At 39.8% G+C, this 23928-nt stretch overlaps 1 protein-coding gene across 2 annotated transcripts; it reads right to left on the bottom strand.

Moving 5' to 3' along the window:
* slc29a4a (solute carrier family 29 member 4a) lies at nucleotides 1–23928 on the bottom strand. Of its 2 annotated transcripts, none has more exons than XM_023273037.3 (11): nucleotides 23697–23928; nucleotides 20358–20742; nucleotides 15836–15967; nucleotides 15590–15703; nucleotides 14289–14417; nucleotides 12734–12808; nucleotides 12352–12611; nucleotides 7672–7792; nucleotides 7304–7491; nucleotides 6628–6868; nucleotides 1–5937 (listed from the first exon to the last, which is right to left on the bottom strand). In XM_023273037.3, exons 2-11 carry the CDS (start codon nucleotides 20590–20592, stop codon nucleotides 5792–5794), a joined length of 1641 nt encoding a protein of 546 aa, XP_023128805.2. In that variant the 5' UTR covers nucleotides 20593–20742; nucleotides 23697–23928; the 3' UTR covers nucleotides 1–5791. The 2 variants fall into 2 exon arrangements, with proteins under 2 accessions (XP_023128805.2, XP_023128804.2); XM_023273036.3 differs by having other exon boundaries at nucleotides 12343–12611; nucleotides 23697–23927.

Below are 23928 nucleotides of genomic sequence, written 5' to 3'. Positions count from 1 at the left end.
TGTAAACAACTGTTTTATTGAGTGTTGCTGATGTTGGGTCCAAACACACTGTTTAGTGAAATCCAGGTTTTTTGACAAAAAAAGAAAGAAAAAAAAGAAAAGAAAATCTAATAAATGCAGTTTCAGTTATTGTAACTTGACATTTTTTCCCTTTTTCTCTCAGAACTTTACATTTTAGAGGATGATGTTAGTTAATATTCAGTTAATATTAGTATAAAAAGTGTAAGTAATTAAATATTTAGAGCGGAAATTTGCATCCAGCCCTGATTGACCCTATCAGATTCTGAAACCAGGAAGGAAACAGGAAAATAAGCTAAACAGGTTTGCATGAAAACATGATTAAACACCCAAACTTCATGTAATTATGTCACCAGCAATAAGATTAAATTTAGTTCACTGCACCAAATTCTTCATTTGGTCCTTCGTAACGATCCGTAAAGCTCTTAAACTATTCTTTTTTTTCCAACAAATGTCATCTGTAAAATATATTACAGTGATTTTTTTGTTGTTTTTTTTTTACAGTATTTACACAGTATCTGTATGTAACATTTCACAGTATGCAGTCACATGTTCAGTCTAAAATAGTACAAAATGGAGAAATTCTTTGCTGTTAGTGGTGAGAAAAATGAGCGTTATCACAGCATTTAAAAACACAAAGTGAAAGTCACACGGCAGGCTGGCAGATATCACAACCTCAGAGTGGTTTTTTACATGTCATTGTGTTTCCATGTAGATGTGAACATCATTCCACTCTACAGTCACTTTCCATCTTCCATCAGAGGCAGAAAAAACTTATAAGTACGTTTAGTTTCTGCTGCACAACCTACTCTAATTACCACCAAAAATGAATTCTGCCTCTTACTTTGTGTTTTCTTGACATTTTTCTCTTTTAGGCTCTGTCTTTGTCAAAGCAATCAGCCACCTTCAGTCTGTAATTCCTGCTGATCTCCGTCATCATAACTCACTTTGAAAATGTGTCCGCTTCAGCCAAAACTATGTCTATGAAATGATGAATGGGTGTGAATACAGTTGTTCTTACAGCAGATTATTAATAAGGTTAGTGATAAAGTGATTGTGGTCATAATTCATTTTCTCCACTGCGCAGTTCAACATTTAACAGGTTATTCCACTGACAGATAACTATGTTTTCAAGAAAATTACACTCGATGAGCAGCTCTTCTCCATTGCTGCTCTATTTTTTTCAGAGGTATCATTAGTTGCAACAGTGAATGACTTATTTTCAACATTTATTCACTTTCTTGTAGAAGGATAGACGTGTGCGGTAAACATGAAACTGGAAATGGGATCAAGTTAGCTTTGCACAAAGACTGAAAACAGTTAGCCTAAGCCTCTGAGCCCCAAAACCTTTTAAAAAAGCAAGAAAATGACACCATTTATCAAAACCAAGAGCAGACCGTCAGATTTTCAACTTCATGACAGTCCTTGAAAATACATGTGGCAGGTTTAAGACAGAAAAATGAACCAAATTCAAGCTCAAAGTTGTCACATTTCTTTAAAATTATTTTTATTCTACGTCTCTTTTTTTTTTTTTAAATCACCAAAAATAAACCATTTGCACCTGAATGTGTTAAAAAAAAATAAAAAATCTGCCCACGACAAAAAAAGCCATGACTGACTCATCTGTGACTAACAGTCACATGAGAAAAATTCAACAACAAAAGAGACTGAGAGGACAATGGAACACGTAATCTGTTTTTTCAAAAATGCGGCATGTATCTGTTTAGATTCTTAGTCAGCCGGGTCATGGCAAGTACTTCAGTCAAAGAGAACTGAGTCCGACTTACTGAATGCAGTCTGCGGATATAAGCCTGTCATTGGCTGATAATGTCAGTCGGCATTCTGCTGTCTTATGCTACCATTGGATTACAGTTTTGTTGACCTCAGGAAACAACAACAAGTTGCAGCACTGAAAAAGATTAATCACTATGCTGGTTTCCCTGCATGTAAATGTTCCATCACAATTCCAGATTTGGCTTTTTTGAGTGAACACCTTAAGCTGCATCCTCCACTTAACCCCGCCCACAATGACTTTGATTGGTAGAGACTTTTCTTCCCCTATAGCAGAATAATATTGTAGTGCAGTTAGAGCGCTACACTACGCACTATGGGCTGGCAAAGTGAGACTAAAGACAAATGGACTTTCTCAGTTCAAACTGACTGATCGTAGACACCACATTTCAGGTACTTACACCAATCAGGTGTAACATTATGACCGCCTGCCTAATATAGTGTTGGTCCCCCTTAAGTCGTCAAAAATGCTCTGAACCACTGGGCATGGACCAGAAGACCTCTCAGGGTGTCCTATGGGGACAGGACGTTGGCAGAGGATCCTTTGGGTGCTCTGGGTTGTGCAGTGGTTTCTCTGGGAATCAAACTTATTCCACTGCATCTTGTTGATGATTGATCAGAATGGGGTCTAGGAAGTTTGGAGGTCAAATCAACATCTTGGGCGATTGTCATGTTCCTCAATGTGTTCCTGATTGTTTGATGTTATTGCAATGTGGTGGATTAGGTCCGTGACATTTAGGATTTCCATCTGCATGAATGAGTGTGTTTGTTCTGGGACAAGGTTTATTTTGGTGTCTAAGTCTCACCAACACAGATGCCAGAATCCAAGGTTTTCCAGCAGAACACCACATAGTACCAATAATCAATGTTATTCACTTCACCTGTCAGTGGTCATAATGTTGTGGCTGATTGGTGTATAACATAGTATTACCATCTGTACCAACACACAGTCATCCCTTTCCTAACCCTAACCCAGGCAGTCTTTAACGGGCCATTAGCCATGTGATTCTGGGGAACAGATGGGACTCCCCATCAGTCACGTAGAAATGAGGAAGCCTCATGGATAAAAAATGAAATGTCTTCAAGAACCAAAGAAGAAGTCCAGCTGACTTCTTCTGAAGCATTTAAGAAACACAACATGGTTCAAAAAAGGTATACAAAGGAAAACGCTCTCAAAAAGTTGTTGGAAGATGCATTCAGTGCGGTCAAACAAAAAAATCTTTCTAGAATTGATGTGCAAAGTAGTGTGAAAAGCCTTGTTTGAAGAGGTTTTAAAATAGCATGGTGAGCCTCCTTTTTTCTAGCATTGATAACATCTGTGAGCAAGTGAAGAAATGTTGTAAATGTTGATTCCATTTTCTGTTTTAAGTTTTGTAAAACATTTAGTCTAAGAAAATCTACTTCATCCTGTCTTTTTCTATTATTTATGGCATTATAATAGTGTCATACTGCACGAAGGACATTTGGACTCCCTCTATCTATGGCTGTGCTGATTCCATGTGGGTGGAGGACTTTATACCGCCGTGAAAAATGAGCCCACAGTGAGTAAAAGGTTTGATGTGGGATTGGGCTCAGCTAAAAGTAAAACTGGGAATTGGCTAGCTGTTTTCTCTCTCTATACAAAGCTGACTGACTGCTAGTTTCATAGTTACACAAACAAGAGATTGGTATTTCTGTCTAACTCTCAGCAAGAAAGTGAATCTTCCAGCACGTCAAGAGGTATGAATTTAACATAAAGTCTTCTTAAAAATGCTTTCTTTGGAGAGTCCTTCCTCCTCTCAAAATGGCCGCAGCTTTTACCGGAGAGTAAGAAGTAGAAGGAAATAGACTTTCCGTGTTCTTTAATGACACATTTGATCAAAAATAACTAAAAACACCTTCAAGCCGAGCAGCTCGCTGGGAGGCCTCAGGAAATGTGGTGCCCTCAGCTCAGCGGGACATACATACAGTAATGAGGTCAGCTCCCTAATGGCACCAGACCATTCTTCAAACCATGCCAACATCAGGCTCGATTCAGGCAGCCGCTTGCATTATACAGAGCACTGCATGGGTTCTACGCTGAGGCTTGTTTTTGTTCATAATGTATAAACCGTGAACTCTCCTCTTACCACTGAAAAATCCAACACGGAGGAACTAAGAACCTGTGGACGCCGCTGAAATAAATAAAACCGATCAGTTTGTCTAAATACAGCTACAAAAGATATGATTCTGATATTTTCTAGAGGCTTTGCATTAGTGAAAATAAAAGCTCTTTACTGCTTTGAGTGCATTTCATTCTGTATATTTACAACTTTACATTCACTCTTTTTTTTCCAGCCAATAACACTTTATCATTACAGGCAGACGTTTTGGCACTAAAATGTTTTTCTCCCTCACATCCTGCATTGTTACATAGACGTTAAACACAGACACTGTTCAGAAGGACACAGAGGAGACACGAACCATTTCAGAAAAAAACCTACAGCAAGACACAGCCATTATTACTCCACCTCCTCTGGGAAATTCATACTAACATTTTTTTTTAGCCATCATAGGGTGGAAGAAGTGATGTAAAACTCATGGAACAGACAGAAACCTGCCTCTTCTGTCCTTGTTTTCACACTTACACCTTAGACTTCTAATCGATTGAACAATTTTAACAAGGGAAACCAATTAAGGAACAGTTATGATATGATGGGATGACATTTGTACAGTATTTTAAATGACTGAAAAGTAAAACAACAAAAAAAAGTGGCTTTTCTAAGTGCTAATTCCATGTGATATTGTTCACTGTTCAGTTATCCTGTTAGATGCTAAAATTCGAATTCACTCTCTTTCCTCGTATCGTAAAACACATTTTTTTGCCCACTCTTGAGCTGTGAAGCAGAAATGTTTCCAATCAACCACCAGCTGGTATTATATAAAACTTGCTACGACCAGGTAAAGTCTATGGTTGACCCTTAACCCTTTGATGCGCAACAGGGCTCAAAAGTGACCCAAATCCAATGGAAAATAGGTATCTCCTGACCCACACTGCCCATCAAAAGGTTAAAAAGGATCAAGGCTTTGGTCATTTGGAAAATTTTGTCCCCATGTCCAGAATTCCAAAATGAGCCAGATGAGGCGGTTCACCATCTGATAAGGACGTTGAATGGGAAGGTTTTCTGGGCACGTCCAACTTTGAGGAAACCCAGAACTCGCTGGATGGATTACATATCTCATCTGGCCTGGGAACAGCCCATTATACCCAAAGATGAGCTGGAAACCCTGCTGCCACCTCGATCCAACCCTAATTAATGGCTAACATGTCCTATAATGGGTCAGAAGAGTGTCTTTGGATGTCATTTCCAAACTTTTTGAATCCTTTACATACCATATATTCCATCAGACTCATAAATATGGCACATTACAGAAGATTACAACTTCCATTTTTGATGGGAAAGTAACTGAAGGTCTTTTAGCATCAAGTCCTGCATTCAGAGAAATTTGGTGACGGTGCCCAAATAAAATAAATGGAACTCTTGATCTCTTTATCTGAGAATTCATTCTAAACCCGCCTCTATACCCTGAATAGCAAGAGTTCTGAGGAATCATGAAATGTAACATATGTGACCTAAGACACAAGGTCTCCTTTGAAACCAGAAGCTGTTCCCTCCCTGCAGGAAAAATATCACTTGACTTTACACTGTACAAATGTCAGACGATCTGTTCGCACATATGCAGACAGTAATTTCACCGTGCGGCACTCGGAGGCCTTATGTCGGCCCACTGGCAGATGCACAGCTCCTGTTCTGCTCCTTCGGGGAATCTCATCACAGCAGACGTTTGAAAGTCACCGGATCGCCAAGCTGGACAATGACAGGGTGGATAAATCTGAGTTTTAACACTAAATGTCAGTTTTTGCTTCCGTTTTTTGTCGAGTCCTGCAAGTGTAAATGGCTGGTCGTGCTGCATTATGTACTAGGTCCATTCTGTGCATCTGTTTTTTAATTTATGCAGACGTTCAGTACCCTGTAGCGTTGGCAGGTGTGCGTATGTTGAGTGTAGAGAAGCTGCTTCCTGTTGCTGGAGCGGTGAAGCTGTAAGCTGCATACGCCACAGCGGAGCCAACCATCAAGCCCGTCATGTAGGAGACTGTCATAGTATTCCCTGCAGAGAGACAGACAGAGCGGTGGCTACTGCACAGCTGATAGACTGAGGAGAGAAGCAGCTTGGTATTCTGCCTGCAGACAGGATGGTGGACTGCCAACGATAAATGGTCAGGTGAAATAGTAGAAAACGTCAAACGCTACGTCTGGATATTCTAATGAAAGAAAAACACACCAAAACTTATGTTTCACAGCTCATGTTGGAATGTTTTACTGTTCCAAAGTGTTGAATTCTCTCAAGCTAACATTAAGAGCTCTAGTATTTTTGGGTTAGATTAATAACTTTGGGAACTTTTTTAACCCTTTAAAGGGCACTCATTGAAATACTTCAATTCAAAATTTCAACCCTTGAGTGTTATTGGAGGACATAACAGGACTTTTACTTTTGTGACATTTTTCAAAATTTTTAATTTTCATGTTGAAATTCAAAGACAGTGAAGTTAAGATTCAAGCTGTACATTATTCTCTGTACAGCAGGGCTGTCAAACATATGGCCCGTGGGCCAAAAGCGGCCGCCAGAGGGTCCAATCCGGCCCACAGGACGACTTTGTAAAGTGTAAAAACTATAGAGAAGACATTAAGTGCAAATTGCAAAGTTGTAAAACTGTAAATTTTAAAAAATGCTTTGCTTTAAAGCTAATGAACCACCCATCCCTGCATACAGTTAGCTACCATAAGGTGGAAAACCCACCTGCCAACTCCCTCTGTTCAGGCGGCACTTTACCAGCAGCCTGAATCATCGGCACGGAGCCGAAATATCCATTGGTGACTCCCATGAGGAGGGAGAAGAGGCATGGCCAGGCGGGGTGGGACAGCGTGGGGGCTCTGGCCGGGTACACACACATGACAAACAGAGGGATGAAGATCACCCTCAGGCAGGAGAAGAAGAGCAGGCGACCTCCGGACCAGTCGTACGGCAGCGCAGCCAGGATCTGAGGAGACGGAGGGGGTGTTTCAGTAAGGCGAGCTTTCAGTTTTGTAAAAATCAAGGGCAAAACTTAACATTGAAGTTGAAACTAAACTGCTGATATGTGTCCTTCTGAATATTAAAACCTGTTGCGCAGCATTTCTACAGCTTGGGGAACATTACAAATAAGCAAAATGTTAAAGAATAATCTTTTTATTCCACTCTGTTCTTTTCTTCTCTCTGTTATCATGAGCTATTTTTGTTGTTATCGTTACATTTGTCCAAACAAATGCGCCTTTAGTGGTACCAGGCATTAAAATGAACAAGAAATTGAAGAAAACAAGGGTGGTCTAATAATTGTTTCCATGACTGTATGCTGTTTTCACTCATAATACACACATAATGCATTCACATCTTTGGTTTTGTTCGTACTCGACAGTTTCAAAAGCTTGCAGCTAACCTTGCCGACAAAGTCTGACATGTTGAAGGTGGCCATGATGAGGATCGGGAGCCATTCCCCTAAGGTGGGGTTTCGTATCTCAGACTCCAGGCCAGGGAACAGACACAGAGTGATGCTGTAGGTCACGGCTATAGACAGCATGTAGGCCCAGATCACACGGGACACCACGTAACGATGCAGGATCATGTCTGGTTAGAGAAAACAAACACACACACAGGACGGTGTTTACACATCTAAAGATTCACTGGTCAGATCAGTAAGAGTACTCTCTACCCTCCCCACCAGGGGATGCATTTACATTTCAAACCCATCTGTTCGAGTCAGAGGGTAACTGAGCAGTAAGTAGACAAGATTATAAAAGAGAGTACCGCGGACACCAGGCCAGCTTTTCCTTATTTTGGCTTTTGGGGCGTCAAATCGCACATAGGTACCACCGACAAAGTCCTCAATGCCTTCTTCTGTGGTGGACGTTCCTGTCCCACCGTTTCCCTGAAGAGACACACACAGAAAGACGTTAATCTTTTAAATAGAACAAATACATTAGAGAGCATCTGATGAGTTCAATTCCCCTATAGTTGAAAACTGTATTGAACTGTATTAATTATCAATATGCACTACCAGTCAAAAGTTTGGACACACCCTCTCATTCAGCGGTATATTGTAGATTAATACTGAAGATTAACACTTTTTTGTTTACAGCATAATTCCATATGTATTCCTTTATAGCATAACATCTTCCTTTATGTTATTTGAGGACACGTCTCTCTTGGAATGAGACTCCATATCTCAATGAGATTACCTGCATCAATAAAGGTTAAATATAAAAAAGAAAATAGTTGTGACATCTTCAATATTAATCTACAATGTACAAAATAATTACATAAAAACCACTGAATGGGAAGGTGTGTCCAAACTTTTGACTGGTAGTGTATTAGGTGTAAAAAAAAACATGATTTTGTTGCTCACTTCCAAAATTTTCAATGTCAATTTTTAAAGACATTAACAGTTCAATAGGAAAACACTAGAGGTAGCCATCGCACAGTAAATAAATACATTCAGTTGCAGTGGTTTGACCTTTATCTTCACTGTTTTTGGTTTTTTTTTTAAATTAATAATGGCTTCCTGGATACATGACATCATCTTTTAATGTCAGCGGTTATTAGAGACGATGGTTGTGAGCGGCAGCAGATTGATGCGATGATGTCAGGGAGACTGCAGGGTGGACTGCAAGCTAGCCGAGGAGCCACACACACACACACACACATGCACACACACACACACACACACACACACACACACACACACACACACACACACACACACACACACACACACACACACACACACACACACACACACACGCACACGCACACGCACACGCACACGCACACGCACACGCAGATCCATTAGCTGATTAGAAGGACTTGTGGGCCAGAAGGCACCACTATTCTTGATTATCCCCATAATATAGAGCGCTGCCTTCGTTTCCCTCGGCAACCAGAACAAAGAGCTGCCAGAGAAAGCCCCCAGACACAGAACACAACGCACACTACGGTGAAACACCAGGGAACGTCGATCATACACTTGTCTTGTGTGTAGTGGCGTACAAATGCAAACATGCACACATTTAAAGATGACAGCCTGAGGTGCTGTATCCTCCTTTGAAAGCTTTGAACACACACATAGACACACACACACAGACACACACAAACACACACAATGTGATGAGGAATATTAGTTCCATGTCTTCTGGCTACAAAGAGCTGTTTCAAGCACAACTACAAATTGGATTTACCTCCTCCTCTGTAATTTTTCTGTCATTTTCCTTCTCTCATTGTCATGACTGGTCTCCTGCTCTTATGTCCTCCCTCCTCAATTTCCTTTTCTTTCTCTCATTTTTTAAAATGTTCTTTCCCCTCTTTGCCTCTTAGCGTCATGACTCGCATTTTCTAGGCCTCCACCTCCCTCTGTCTCCAACTTTTATGTAAATCCCCCACACTAGTCTCCATCCCTGCATACTTAAATCTAATAACCCCACCCAAAATCCTCTGCTCTTTTTCTCAAACATTTTTTTTCCTAAGCAGCAGCCAAAAAGCTTAAATAAATTATTCTGGTTTTTAAAAACACACCCAGCCCTCACAGCGCATGTGTGCACACTCACACAGAAAAGAAACACAACCGCATGCAGTTCTCACAAAAATCTACAAGGAAATGAAGCTGCTGATTACCTCACTGTGCATTAACTGTTCATGAGGGGTTTAATGAATGAAACATTTACAGGAAAGTTTAATTTAAAAAAAAAAAATCTGTTGGCTGTATCTCTAAATTTAACGGGAAAATCAACTTAAGAAAATACTGAAACTACTGAAACTACTAAATCACAAATTGCAAAATATTAAAGCGAGGTACTTAATAGTTTCCTTGATGGGGAGTGGTTAATTGAGATTCGGGACATTTACTGATTAATATAATTGCGGGACTTTTTGTATCATAGTTGAAATTTTTGCTGTTTTGAGACCTAAAATCAACATGGCCGCCTATAAACAAAAACCAAATGGCATTTTTACATTGATTCATTGATTCAATAATTAATTCTGCATCATTTTAAAGCTTGCTATTGGATAATTTGAAGTCATCTTTCCGAACGTTGAAGTTGAGCCTAAAGAGGATCTTTCAACAGGATACTGATCTTAAGCACACAGAAAATCCACCAAGGTATGAGTTATGGAAAAGCCAAGTCAAAGCCCAGATTCAAATCCCATTGAAATAATGTGGTTTGGATATGAAACAGGCACTCCATGCATGCAACCCTTCAAACATCTCGCAATTGCAGCAATTTTGCAGGATAAGTGCCCAAAATTTCAGCAAGCTGATGTCACAGACTAACAGGAAATCATGCAAAACACCCACAACAAGTGTTTGTGTTGAATAAATCACTGAAAAGGCAAATGCTCCTTGTGTTCCTGTTTCAAAAGAAGCTCAGCGTTAGCTTGTCCTTTTTGCTGCTGCTGTCATGCCCTCAGCTTCTGCCTGCAGTCAGTTTCTCTCCCTCTTCCTGTGTCTGTGTGTGTGATTGCAGGAGTGGAAACAGGTGGGCTGCAGTCTGAGCTGAGCTTCAGCAGCTGCACTTCATCAGGATCATCAGGCTGCTTTTCTAACACTCTGCTGTATCCTCTGCCTTTTCCAGAACCAACACACAGCTTATGCATTCCACAGATGTTCCAGCTTCTGTTCCCAGATCTCCTGCCTCGTCTCCCAGCTCCCTGGACTCCTCTTTGCCCTGCTCTGCCAAGACTGCACCTATGTATCATTTTGCTTTAGGGGGAAAATGTTCTGGCTTGGTTGTATATGTATAAGTGAAGGATGCAGCTTCAAAATCCTCAAAAGGATAATTCAGGAGCAGCCTATGGCAGGCTCATATCTACAGCCTACATTCAGTAAAATGAGTCTATCTGTGACAGGTGCCTTGGTTCTCATACTACATAAAAGGGTCAATATAGAATTGCAGGACTTTTTGTATCATAGTTGACATTTTTGCTGTTTTCAGGCCTAAAATCAACATGGCCGCCTAAAACGAAACACCACATGGCATTTTTACAGAAAGATTCCTCTAAAATATTCGAAAAACAATTGAGTAAAATTGAAATTGAAAGTTATTTATAAAGATATTGTAGTAAATTTGTTGACATGCCATAAATCCACACTTGACTCACACACTGCTTTATATTAAATAACTCAGAAAGCCTTGAGAGGTGTTTTTGTAATGGGTAACTTAGTTGAAAGTGATTTCTTGGACACAGATAGAATTTGTTATTTTCCATCTAAAATTTGATATAGTGCCAAAAAAGAAATATCTGTCATGATTATCTCAACTTAATAAAAAGAACACGATCAAAACAATTTTTGAAAAAGCTCATTTTATTATTGTTTAGCTAATTAGAAGGTGGTTGTTATTAAATTAAGATGGTTGTTTAGTTGACATTTTAGTGATTATCCAGTCAAATTTTTATTAATGATTGTTTCCATAATAAATAATTATGGAATGTGTAAAGACATGATCATAATGAACACAGAAACATTTTTTTTAACTTTTAATAAAAATGTATGCAAGATCTATCCAATGGACTTCAAAAGTCCCTCAATTACACATTGACCCCAAACATCTTATTTACTAAGCACTGTAAGAAACAGGCAATTTATGTTTATGTGATGTGCATGTCATAGCACGTATGTGTCATCAAGACAAAGAGTCTTATGAGTGCTAGAAAAACGGACCTTTTGACCTGATGGTGGCACCAAAGTCACTAGGATCACATGTTTGGACAAAAATCTGTAGTTCTCAAGATAGTTCAGCTTGGACCCAAGTAGCGACTGATCAAGTCTGCTAGCATGGTTAACCCTTGTGTGGGTCAAAATTGACCAGTTCTAAAGTTTCACAGTGAAATTTCTGATGTCCACATTTTCAACATTTTTGGGAAATCTTTGAACATTTTTTGGTGGAAAAAAAGGAAATGTTAAAAATGTTTCTTAAGAACATTCACATAAAAATCAACCAAAATCCAGCGAATTTCGCTGGATTTTGGTTGATTTTTATGTGAATGTTCTTAAAGAAAATAGAAGTTTTACTGATATGTATGTAATCACTTTAGATATTTTTAGGATTTTTTTGTAAGATTTTTACTCATTTTTTTGAAAATATTTACAAGAATTTTCTTGCCAAATTTGGGGGATTTATTTATTTATTTATTTTTTTAAATAAAACTTTTAAGGGAAACATTTAAGAAATTATTTTAATTTTCTTCCTGAAGGTTTTGCAAATTTTTAGAAATTTGGGGAATTTTTTTGCTGATTTTTTGGGGATTTTTTTCAGACAAGGCAACAATATTTTTTTGGTGCCCATAAATGAACACAACAGGAGGGTTAAAAAAAACATTAATTTTGTTCACTGTCAACAGACACAACACTTACCCACACACTTACCCACACACACACACACACACACATATACAATAAAATTAGGAAACTATCCACAAACTTACAAATCTTACTTCCTCTGCAGTGACGTCGTGGTGAACCTTGTACCCGGTCCCGTTGTCCCTTGGGTCATGACATTTGCCGGGGCCTTTGCCCTGGGCGCTGCTGGTGTAATAACGGACAAATCGGGAGCGGCGGACCAGCAGGTGAAGCAGGAAACACAGCATTTCCATGCTAATGGAGACGAGGAAGAAGATGAGTGTGTTTTTCTTGTCGTCAGTGATCAGCAGCTTGGTGAAGATGCGAGACAAGGAGATAATCACTCCAGCTGTACCTGAGGAGGTTGGTGGACAGATGGAGGAGGAAAATGCACAAGATGAAGGGCGATGAAGATAAGAATGGCAGCATAGACAGGGCTGTGTGTGCACAATTCTTTGTCTTTCTGAGTGCACTTACTCTCTCCAGTCATCACCCCCTGTGTGTACCTCTTGGGCAGCATCCCCATGTAACCATAGAAACTGGACTGCTGCACTGGGGATGGAGGAGGAGGAGGAGGTGGTTATCAGAGCAAACAGAGACATTCAGTCAACAGGGTAACAACACAATTTATATAGAGGTGCTATTTCCTGAACTTCACACGCCACTCGAGAGGCGATGCTCTGACCTCCAGACCAACGCTAATTAAACTGTTACTACAGCAGCTGAAAGCTCCGTTTTCACACTCCATAACACAGATGAACCGCTGTACTGAAGTCATTAGCAGCAGCCGAGAACTGAAGCCGCTACTAGGGCTGTTTGTCCTGACAGCTCTGACACATATTTAGTTAGCATTCATTAGCCACATGATAAACATAATTCTCTGTGTAGTTGTTTTTGTTTGCACAAAAAAAGAGAGAAATCTCTGACTATTTAACTGCTGAATGCTCCACTGTGCTCACCAGCTAGTTGCAAGCTTTGTCTGTCTGCTGTTTGGTGCTGAAATGGGATTATACAGTGGCTTTTTCAAACCATTTTTACTGAAACGGCTAAGTGATTTTCAGACATTGGATATGGAGCATTACTCCTTCATCATCTGTTATATTTGTTAAACAGGCTTTGCTTCACAGTATACTCCTATTTCCTTATAGGGTAACAATTAATTGCACTGAAACTGCTAACTCAAAGTTGTTTAAGGGTGGAAACCATAATAATCTCCCTATGAGATACTGCCAGTAGCTGCATCACATCACAGCTAACAAAGGACTACACTGACAGGTAGAGAGCTGGAAGAGGATGCTAGAAGGTTCTTTTTACAGGGTGCGGTTCTTGGAGATTGGATGGATCATGTGTCAAGAGATGTGGACATATATGTGCACCAACCATAGGGAGAACTAAGTCTAAACCACGGTTTATCCCCACCTTTAACCAAACACATTTCAATATTTGAATTGTGTTTGTGTTCTGCAACCAATCACATTTCACCACACTGTAAAAAAATGTTCTGTTCATATCAGACTTTATCCTTTTCTTGAAGGCTGTTCCAAAAAGAAAACGTCCTTTTGAGACACTGATATTAGAAAAAAAAAATGGCTTAATTGGAGAGAAATAGTTTGTCTTCTATCTTGAAAAATGAACACACTCAACACTGGAGATGCTCGTATGGATCCTGCTGCTCAAAGAAAACACTCCTACAAACAGCTGGAAGCAACAGCCTAAACTTCAGCTAAGTTGAATACTGGGTTAAGTTGACGCTGGCGAGTCTCATTAATGAGATCTGTTACATTCCCTGCCTTCAACCTAGTTAGTTGTTGAGCAAAATAAATGAGAAGGGTGTTTTGTGGTTCATGGCAGCAAACAGCTTTTGTGCAATGATGTTTTTGGATCAATACTGGTGCTGAAATACAGAAAAAGTCTTCCCTAAATCACTTCACACAACTCAAAGTACATTGTGATCTTGCGAGTGATACTGAAATGCTACGAGGTTCAACTGACTAATCGGGAGACGCTTTAAAAAGATCATTATTAGTATTACCTGTGCATCCGAAGGCAACCACTCCCACCGACACCAGGTTGATGATATAAGCCTGCCTGGTGGTGAACTTCTCCAGCCAGACGTCAAACACGCTGACGAAGACCAGCGGCCCCAAAGCTAAGATGTAACCTGCAGGGAAAGTGACAGACGGAGACGTCACTGGTCCAGGTTGTGTTCTGACTGCATGACTCCACACATATTTGACAGGACCAACGTGAGAAACACGACTCCAAGTTTGTTAACTCCAGAGACGAGCTCTCGCACAGACAACACACTTCAAAAGACACGTCCTCAAGGATGCAAGCGGAGCTATTTTAAGCTGCAGAGAGTACTGTGGTGAAACCTCGCTCTTAAATGCATGATGTATGTGTGGAGATATCAAACTACTCCTCGGGGACATACATTTTTAAAGAGGGTTTTTTTTCCTCAAAGATTTTTTTTTATATTGGATAGGCTGAAGAGCTTTAATATTTCTAAATTAATCTCCAATATCACAGCAAAAACATGCAGGAGCTTTAAAAAAAAAAAAAAACAGCTTGTGAATTAATAATTTGGGCCACATTTAAATCTATCCAGCATCTCCAGTAGCTCAAACTTATTTCAAATGGGCCTGAATGCACATGTTTAGTATATCTGAACGGTTTATTTACCGAGCATAGTGAGTAGTGAGTTCACTCTAAAAGTGTTTTTTAAACCGAGGAATATGCAAGAAGGAAAAGGAAAAACATACCCAGACCCTTGAAAGACAGCCTCTTGTGAATTCACAGTCTTTGGCAAAGTTTGTTTAAAACAGTTTATGAAGAAAAAAAACACCACAGGATTGTAAAGTATATATATTTTCCTCTTTCTCTGAATAACACCTTTCCATTTTTGCTCTGTGTATTCTGCTCTGATGAGCCTTGAGGTTCCCATAAATAGACAGATAGATAGATAGATAGATAGATAGATAGATAGATAGATAGATAGATAGATAGATAGATAGATAGATAGATAGATAGATAGATAGATAGATAGATAGATAGATAGATAGATAGATAGATAGATAGACAGATAGACAGATAGACAGATAGACAGATAGATAGATAGATAGATAGATAGATAGATAGATAGATAGATAGACAGATAGACAGATAGACAGATAGACAGATAGATAGATAGATAGATAGATAGATAGATAGATATTATTAATCCCAAGGGAAATTAAATTCAAAGGGTCATTATTAAATTAAGAGAAGTTTTCTTGGAGAACATTTTGATTTTTTTTCAATGACAGTTCTCTATCTTGTTCCCCTTTCACTTACCTACAGTGATCCTGGTGTGCATGCTGAGTCTCTCCACCAACACATTGTTGAGGATGACAGCCAAGAGAGCCACCAAGATGTACGTAAGACTCATGTCAAACACTATGGATGTCCCTGAAAGACGCATGAAAGCATGACTTCTGAGTACTTTGTTTCAATCTGTGGTTGTTTAAAGTGCTGTATAAATAAAGTTGGATTGGATTGGATGTAATGCATGGGTTTCTTCACACTCATGCATATTTATACCTTTAAACTTGTGGTGCAGGTAGTCCACTTCAGTGATGAAACTGTTGTATGGAAGCAGGAAACCCACTCCAGCCATTAGCATTGCAAAGTAGATGCCATGGTAACGGTCGTCAGGGATTGGTTCCTCAAAGTCTGAGCGGTAAAGAGGGAGTGAAGGGTTAGGGAATTAAAGCAGTATGGAATAAGGGTCAGACAGCAGGGATGCAGGTGACTTTGAAACATCTAAATTAGGACTGAAGCAGAGGCAGTAAAGCTAATCGGGATGGATGAAGCGGCGGCAGCACTGACGGAGCAGCTGATGCGGTGGAAGATTTCGTTCCTCTTGTGTTGGTAAAAAATTGATCGGAGGAATTGCTGATTATGTACTAGCTGTCCAGGCAGTTTCAAATGAAGACCTGGACTGTTGTGTTTCGCGGCTGACTCGGTTTCACAGGAAAAGCGTGATGAGCAGTTACTTTATATAACACTTTATAATCCCTTTATAATCCTGTAAGCCCACTATTAACAGCTTCAAATGATTTCTGAGCATTTAGATTTTGCAGCAGACTGAAGAGAATAAATTACTTCTCGCTGTTGTATCTTACCGAGTTACCACTTTATTGCTAAGGTAGCAGTGATTAACCCTCCTATTGTCTCCATTTACAGGCACTAAAAATATTGCTTCCTTGTCTGAAAAAAAAATCCAAAAATTCAGCAAAAAAATTCCCCCAATTTCTAAAAATTTACAAAACCTTCAGGAAGAAAATTCCCAAAAAATTCACTTAAAAGTCTTATTTTAAAAAGTTGCCCACATTTAGCAAGAAAACTCTTGTAAATATTTTCAAAAAATTAGTAAAAATCTTCCAAAAAAAATCCTAAAAATATCTAAAGTGATTACATATATATCAGTAAAACTTCTAAGAATATCTTTAAGAACATTCACATAAAAATCAACCAAAATCCAGTGAAATTCGCTGGATTTTGGTTGATTTTTTTGTGGATGTTCTTAAGAAACATTTTGTTTAACATTTCGTTTTTTCCACTAAAAAAACTTTCAAAAATTTCCCAAAAATGTTGAAAATGTTACACTGTCAAAATATTTTTTTTCTACATTTTCAAAGTTTAAAACGGGTCAATTTGAGCCGCAACAGGATGACATGAGGGTTAAAAACTTATTCTGGTTCATCTGGTGATGGATGACAACCTCACCTTCACTAATGCACAACACTATCTTTTCTACATATGCAATTGCAATGCACACACAACATACAGCAAATGGAAGGTTCACATCTGTGCAGCTCCTTGACACACATGACATGAAGCATTTTAGGTTCACAGCAGCAGCACATTTGTTAAGAATAAAGCTATCTCTCTAGTCAGCATAAGCAGTGATACGGAGTCGTCGTTACGGCGCAGACAGCAGAAACATCACAGCCACCTCATTAACAGAATGTCTAACTGAGAAGACACAGCGGCACCAGCTAAATATGTAACTGACATTTTAATGTGGAAACGGACAACATGGAAGTGTTTGTGGATGCATTTAGGGACTGTGTGAAAATCCTGCTGTGTATGCTTAGTTTCTCCGCAGGCTTAATAATGTGTTGTGGGTTTTTCTTTAAACCTTTTCTTAAGACGTACAAAGCAGCACTCTTTACAACATGTCAAAGTAGCTGCAACTGTTTGCACCGAATTCTGTACAAAACAAAACAATCTTCACTCTTGGGACAAACATTCTGTGAATTTTCAGGTGAAGTGCAAGCAAAGAACAGAGAGGAGACAACAAGAGAGTGAGAGGAAAATAAAACACACCGGATCAATAAAATAAATGAAGCGTGGCTCAGAAACGGTATACAGAGAAGTGAGTTATGAGCAAGAATGAAGATACATTCAGCATGGGGAAATATCTACAGTTGAAAAATGCCACGAGTAGAGATAGTAAAATTGCAAATCGCTAAATATGTTTCTGTTTATTTTACTTTTAAAATGGAACAGTTCATATTAATGAACATTTATGTGTAAATACAAGAATGGGACTTCCATCGCAAGTCCCATTAGCAGAAAATATCACAAAAAACATAAAACCATAACTGAACAAAGACATACAAAAAAGAAAAACAAGCAACAAGCAAACACACATAGTGCACACTAACCAACAAAAGCTGGAGGTAAGCTACCAAGCAATAATTAATCAATATTTACACATGCTTATATTGCAAACATCCCTTTGTCTCTATTGCACATACCCCTCCATCATTTTTGCACATTGTTATACTACACAATCTCTATAGCAGGGGGGTCAAACATATGGCCCGCGGCCCAAAACCAGCCCAGCAGAGGGTCCAATCCCCCCATGGGAGGGCTTTGCCAAGTGTAAAAATTACACAGAAGACAATAATTGCAAATTTTAAATAATTTCTAATCCTTGACGAGCTGTTTTGATCATAAAGTAAAATACTATATAGTTCAGTTCCGGATACCTAAGGCTAAATGTTTTGTGCTTTTGTACACACACTGTGAAGCCGGAGAACCTGGTGAAAACCCACATATGCATGGGGAGAACATGCAAACTCCCAGCAGAAAGATCCCAGGAAGGCCAGGATGCAAACTGGGGATCTTCTAGCTGTAAGGTGAAAGTGCTAACCACCAAGCCACTGTGCAGCCCTGAAACTGAATTCTTTTTCAATTATTTTTCTTAGGAAATAACAGGTTGTTTGGAATGTTTTGTAAAAAAAAAGAAAAGAAAAGATTGTTTATTGAATGTGAATATTATCAGAATGCACTTTTTTGCACTAAAACAAAGGGAAACATTCAGAGTTGTCGTTATTTATAGGTTATTATGCTGTGATTTTACTGGTCCGGCCCACTTGAAGTCATCAAATTGGGCTGTATGTGGCCCCTGAACTAAAATGATTTTGTATGTGAAGCCATTATCTTTTTCCACTATTGGTAGCACCTGTAAGTACTTCTTAAACACATTGATTACGTTTTTTTTCCCATTTTGATTTAAAATAAATAAGAAAAGAAATTCAATTGCCAGGTTTTCCCATTTTTGGACTATTTCACTTTTTTCACTATTACTGGTAACGTAATTGTCTACTGCACAGAAGAGATTCTTAAGTTCTCTTAAAGTGCTCCTTTTTGAAAGAAAGTGTACTAATAGCTAGCATTAGCATTAGCACAGGAAGGCCCAGGCCTTTAGTAGAATCACAGTTTCACTGCAGGTCCAGGACTGTAATAACATACTGGGATGAATTCAGTTTTTGAGGCAGGAACAGCTTCCACATCTCTGCATCTTGCCTTTTCTTATAGGAAAAAGCGGTCTCTGTGGATATTGTATTCTCTGTTTTGTTGACTGTACACTTGGTATGAAGAGTGACAGCTACAGGGAAGAAGGGAGGGCAGGATATAGAAACAGCAGCAAAAGATACGTAAGGAGCAAACAAAGAGACGGGAAGAAGAGAAAGGACCTCTGCCTATCCAGGCCTCTCGCTGTGCGTCCTTGGTCACTCCTGATCTGATTAACACGGCCTTTGTGCAACCTGTGTAACCAGGCAACACAGCAGTTTTCTGTTAACAGGCCGCCTCCTGTGTTTTACATACACTTCCCTTTTTTCCTCCTCCTGCCACCGCTTCTGTTCTCTCCCACCTCCACCAGCATCTGTAAACACTCATCACAAATCTTGACACCATTCAATTATCCAGACTTATTGTTCACACAAAATGTAAAAAAAAAAATAATAATAAAAACAATCATTATAAATCTGCCACTGTGGTGATTACTTCCTTGGATGTTCTTTTTACTGTGAGGAAATTAAAACAGCAAGAACATTGCAGCATAATTTTCCATTTTTAAAACCCTTCTTGAGGCTTCTACTCTGAGTCCTTCCAGCTGAAAATAGCAGCTTAGTTTCCTGATGTTTGCGCTCATTCCCACTAGCTTAAATGTTGCTTTTCATTCATATTATTTGAACACCTGCTGGGTTGTTGTCGTTCTTTCAAACACAGTGTCGGTTTCACATGTCATACAAAGAAGTTGTTTACTTAGTGTCAGCTGTCTCCTGTTTATGGTCCTGGCTGTGGTGATGGGAAATGATTGGAAAATAGTCCGGCTCACAGTACGGGTCCTTTAACTCGTCTAAAAGGAACATCCTGTCCCAGAGTGGGGCTGATAAACTAGTCCATACACTGATATTTCTACTCTGGACTATTGTAATTCCTTACTATCAGACAAACCTCCAGTTGATCCAAAATGCTGCAGTCAGAGTTCTGACATGAACCAGTAAGACAGATCGTACTTCCCTAATATTACCCTCTCTTCATTGGCGACCTGTAAAATCCTACTTCTCATATGAAACGCTTTTCATCTCCTAACTATCAAACCTTAACAATTTGACCCGCAGGGCGACACGAGGGTGAATGACCTGCTCTTGACTCATCTGCCTCTTTTCTTCCTTATTTGTTCCATGTTCCCGTCTTCATGAATATTACAGCACACACACAGTTACACACATACTCAGAGACGAAACAAGAACTCACTCACCGGGCTCGGACAAAGCCAGCACTCCTCGCTCTGGGGCGTCTTTACTGATCTCCTCCTCCTCCAGCTGGTACGAGTCGAAGCTGTAGCTCTGCACCACGCCGCTCTCCCTTCCCTCTCTCCAGCCCTCCCTCCCCGCATCCCTCCAGCCAGCTCTTCCTCCATCCCTCCACACATCCCTCTCCTCGGGCGTCTGGGCCGGCGTGGGCCTGCGACGCTCTGCGCCCACCAAACTCATTCTGGCACCGGAAGTATGCACGCAAACAAACACACACCGCAAGGTCCTCTGGACTAGACGAGCTGCACACTCTTGTGAGCGTACATGCTAAGCACAATGCCAGCAACGCACTCTGGGAAAGGTGCACGAGGCCTTCGGATGATGGAGGATCTGCAGGGGAAAACAACAGGAGACGGGATTAAAATGTAAAAGAAAAGCTAGAGGTAGAATCAAAAAATCGAACTGTCAGCGCCTCACTGAAAATAACTAGAGTCAAGGTTAGACACTCCAAAGAAACACCGTCTGCTGTGTGTGTTTGTGTGTGTGTTGATGTTTCGGTGGCATATTAATGAGGGAAACAGAGTGACAAAGGATGCATGACTGAGTTACAGAAAAGGTAAGTAAAAATGCAGCTCTGCATCCATTAAACTGACACTGCAATAAATACTGCAGAACGAGAAGGGAAAGAAGAGAAAATCTGTTAGTCGACTGACAGAAAATCAATCAACTTTGGTTATCAAGTACTAGTTAAAGTCATTTATCAAACAAAAATACCACATACACTACCGTTCAAAAGTTTTCCATGAAAACTCACACTTTCATTCATGTGCTAACACAATTGCACAATGGTTTTGTGATGATGAATTAGTCTTTCAGCACCATTAGCTAACACAATGTAGCATTAGAACACAGGAGTGATGGTTGCTGGAAATGTTCCTCTGTACCCCTATGAAGATATTCCATTAAAAATTTCCAGCTAGAATAGTCATTTACCACATGAACAATGTCTAGACTGGATTTCTGACTCATTTAATGTTATCTTTATTGAAAAAAACTGCTTTTCTTTAAAAAAAAAAAGTGACCCCAAACTTTTGAGCGGTAGTGGATTTACCAGATACAGCTTCTCCAATGTGAGGATTTGCTGTTTCTATGCTAGTTCTGTTTCTTAGAAGCTAAACAAACTCATGTTCTAAGTCACAAAATGTAAGAATAAATTGACATTTGAAGTTTAATTGACTTGAAACTAGCACAACTTTTATATTTACATTTAGTAAACTAGAAAAGCTGATATAACTGGATTGCTTTATGATGCTTTACAGTGTGGAAAAACACAAACTGCTATTTTATTACATTTAACATTATGAAATAGAGGTGGAATCAAGCATCTATGCATCCATCCATTATCTACACACCGCTTAATCCTCATTAGGGTCACGGGGGGTTGGACAGGTCACCAGTCTATCACAGGGCTACACATAGAGACAAACAATTACACTCACATTCACACCTACAAACAATTTAGAATCATTAATAAACCTCAGCATGTTTTTGGACTTTGGGAGGAAGCTGGAGAACCTGGAGAAAACCCACACATGCACAGGGAGAACCCAGGATGAGACACAAACCGGGGATCCTCTAGCTAATCATTTGTTCTATAAAACCTCAGAAAACCGTCAAAGATTCACAATTTCCTAACGGCTGAGTTGTCCCTGATCAAGGCTTTCGATACACTTTAAATCAATTATGCCTTAAGTGTGTACATACTGTATATTGAATTTTAATTACATTTAGTATTCTATAGATTTTAAAATGAGAAGCATTTTTTATAGTATAGCATTATACAGTAAGACTTTCAGAGTATTTACTAACTTTTAAAGTTAATGTTAATGTTACTATCCTGCCTTTTTGTTATTTTATGTTGTATGTAAGCTGCTGAACACTTGTATCTATCTATCTGTCTGTCTGTCTGTCTGTCTGTCTGTCTGTCTGTCTGTCTGTCTGTCTGTCTGTCTATCTATCTATCTGTCTGTCTATCTATCTATCTATCTATCTATCTAAAAACACATTGGTATCAGCCATGTTTAAAACTTATTAGAATTACACACCAAGACTGAGTGCCTTGGATTGTTTTTCTCATTTGCCCACTCTGATGCTGTTATGTTACTTTTTTCTGCCTGTTCAACATCCCCTGCCCCCAAAATTTTCAATTTACAATGACATAAATGATTCACCTTAATGTTTCCCTAATTTTTATCCCCTTATTTATTAAAAACACATCTCATTAGGTCTCCTTAGTGTCATTACAGCGGCTGAATCACGGCTCGCTAACGTGTTTTCATTCAGTCAACTGTGAACCGTGGAGTCAGTTTTAAAAGCTGGATCAGTACAAATGGATATCGACATGGTTCTGTATGCAAACACACACACAAAGCACCAAATATCACCTATTGGACACACTTTGGGTGGATGCACAAACAGCTGGGGACCTGCAGAGAGCTGCCAGTAGGAGCCCAACAACTCAGCTCTGTCTCCACATCAGGCCTGTGGCCCCGGGGCCTTCCTCTCACCTCTCATACCCCGCAGCTGGGATTTCACTTCTGGCCCATAATATGAAGCCACTGAGCGCTTTGTTTTCAGACTCTGAACCTATTTTAAACCCAGGCTGTCTGGAAACCACCGGGATCAGATGATGTAAGGAGGTTTATCATCTCTGTAACATCCTGTGGCTGCAGAGAAACAGGTGACTAAATAGAAGGCACAAAGCAGTGAAGCACAGCTTAATGAGTGGCATAAAAGCCTGTGTGTTGTGTGTTGTAAATCCCTAATAATGATGGCTGTTCTGTGGCGTCTCAGAGCCGTGTTCTGCACAGTTTCCATGTCCAGACTTGAGGCGGCGCTCGCAGCCCTCCTCCTTTAAATTAAAAGGATGCTGCCAGCGACCATAATTGAATTGCAGTCTAATATCACGCTGCAGTTTGTTCCCATAAATGAGCAAAATCACCCTATTTTACATCCGCAGCAGATTGCATGCCCGGAAAGGAAATCTTTGCTTTTGGAAACGAGGGGGCTCCAAATCAGGCGTGTTTTTCTTGTTAGATGCGTGCGTAAATTCAAAATTTCTATTAATCAAAGGCAGGGAAAAAAAACAGGACAGTGGAGCAGTGGATGATACACACAAGATCATCTCGGTTCTTCTTTTTAAAACCAACATAAAAACCACCATAATGAAGTCCAGCAAGCTTTACATGTCGCTTTTATGTAGCTCTTTGTATTTTTCCTCTGCGGTAACCGCGTTTTAAATGTAAACCAAAACACTAACAACAGGTTATTAATGGCCCCTTTACCTCCAGTCTCTCCCCTCTCGCTCTCTCTCTCTCGCTCTCTCTCGTGTGTTTCCTCCAGCAGCAGAAGCGAAGTCCTTCCTGCAGAATCCTGGAGGAGATCTGAGCCGGATCTGGAGCCTCCTCAGCCCGTTTCCATCGGACAGAAGGGAAGCCCCGGTGCCGTCCTGCGCTGCGTGCGCTCCTAACGCACCATCCAGCAGCGGGGAAGAACGGGGAGTGCGGATGGATGAAT

The sequence above is a fragment of the Amphiprion ocellaris genome, chromosome 19, assembly GCF_022539595.1.
Source record: "Amphiprion ocellaris isolate individual 3 ecotype Okinawa chromosome 19, ASM2253959v1, whole genome shotgun sequence".
In the NCBI taxonomy this organism is placed as follows: domain Eukaryota; kingdom Metazoa; phylum Chordata; class Actinopteri; family Pomacentridae; genus Amphiprion; species Amphiprion ocellaris.
Note: the sequence above shows the minus strand (reverse complement) of the source record. Positions and strands in the feature narration are given on the sequence as shown.

Coding starts and splice junctions, on each gene's coding strand:
- slc29a4a (XM_023273036.3), bottom strand. CDS start 20,592: ATGAGTTTGGTGGGCGCAGAGCGTCGCAGGCCCACGCCGGCCCAGACG. Junction 14,418..15,589: donor GCACACCAGGATCACTGTAG/GTAAGTGAAAGG, acceptor CTTTCCCTGCAG/GTTACATCTTAGCTTTGGGG. Junction 12,612..12,733: donor GGGGGTGATGACTGGAGAGA/GTAAGTGCACTC, acceptor CAACCTCCTCAG/GTACAGCTGGAGTGATTATC.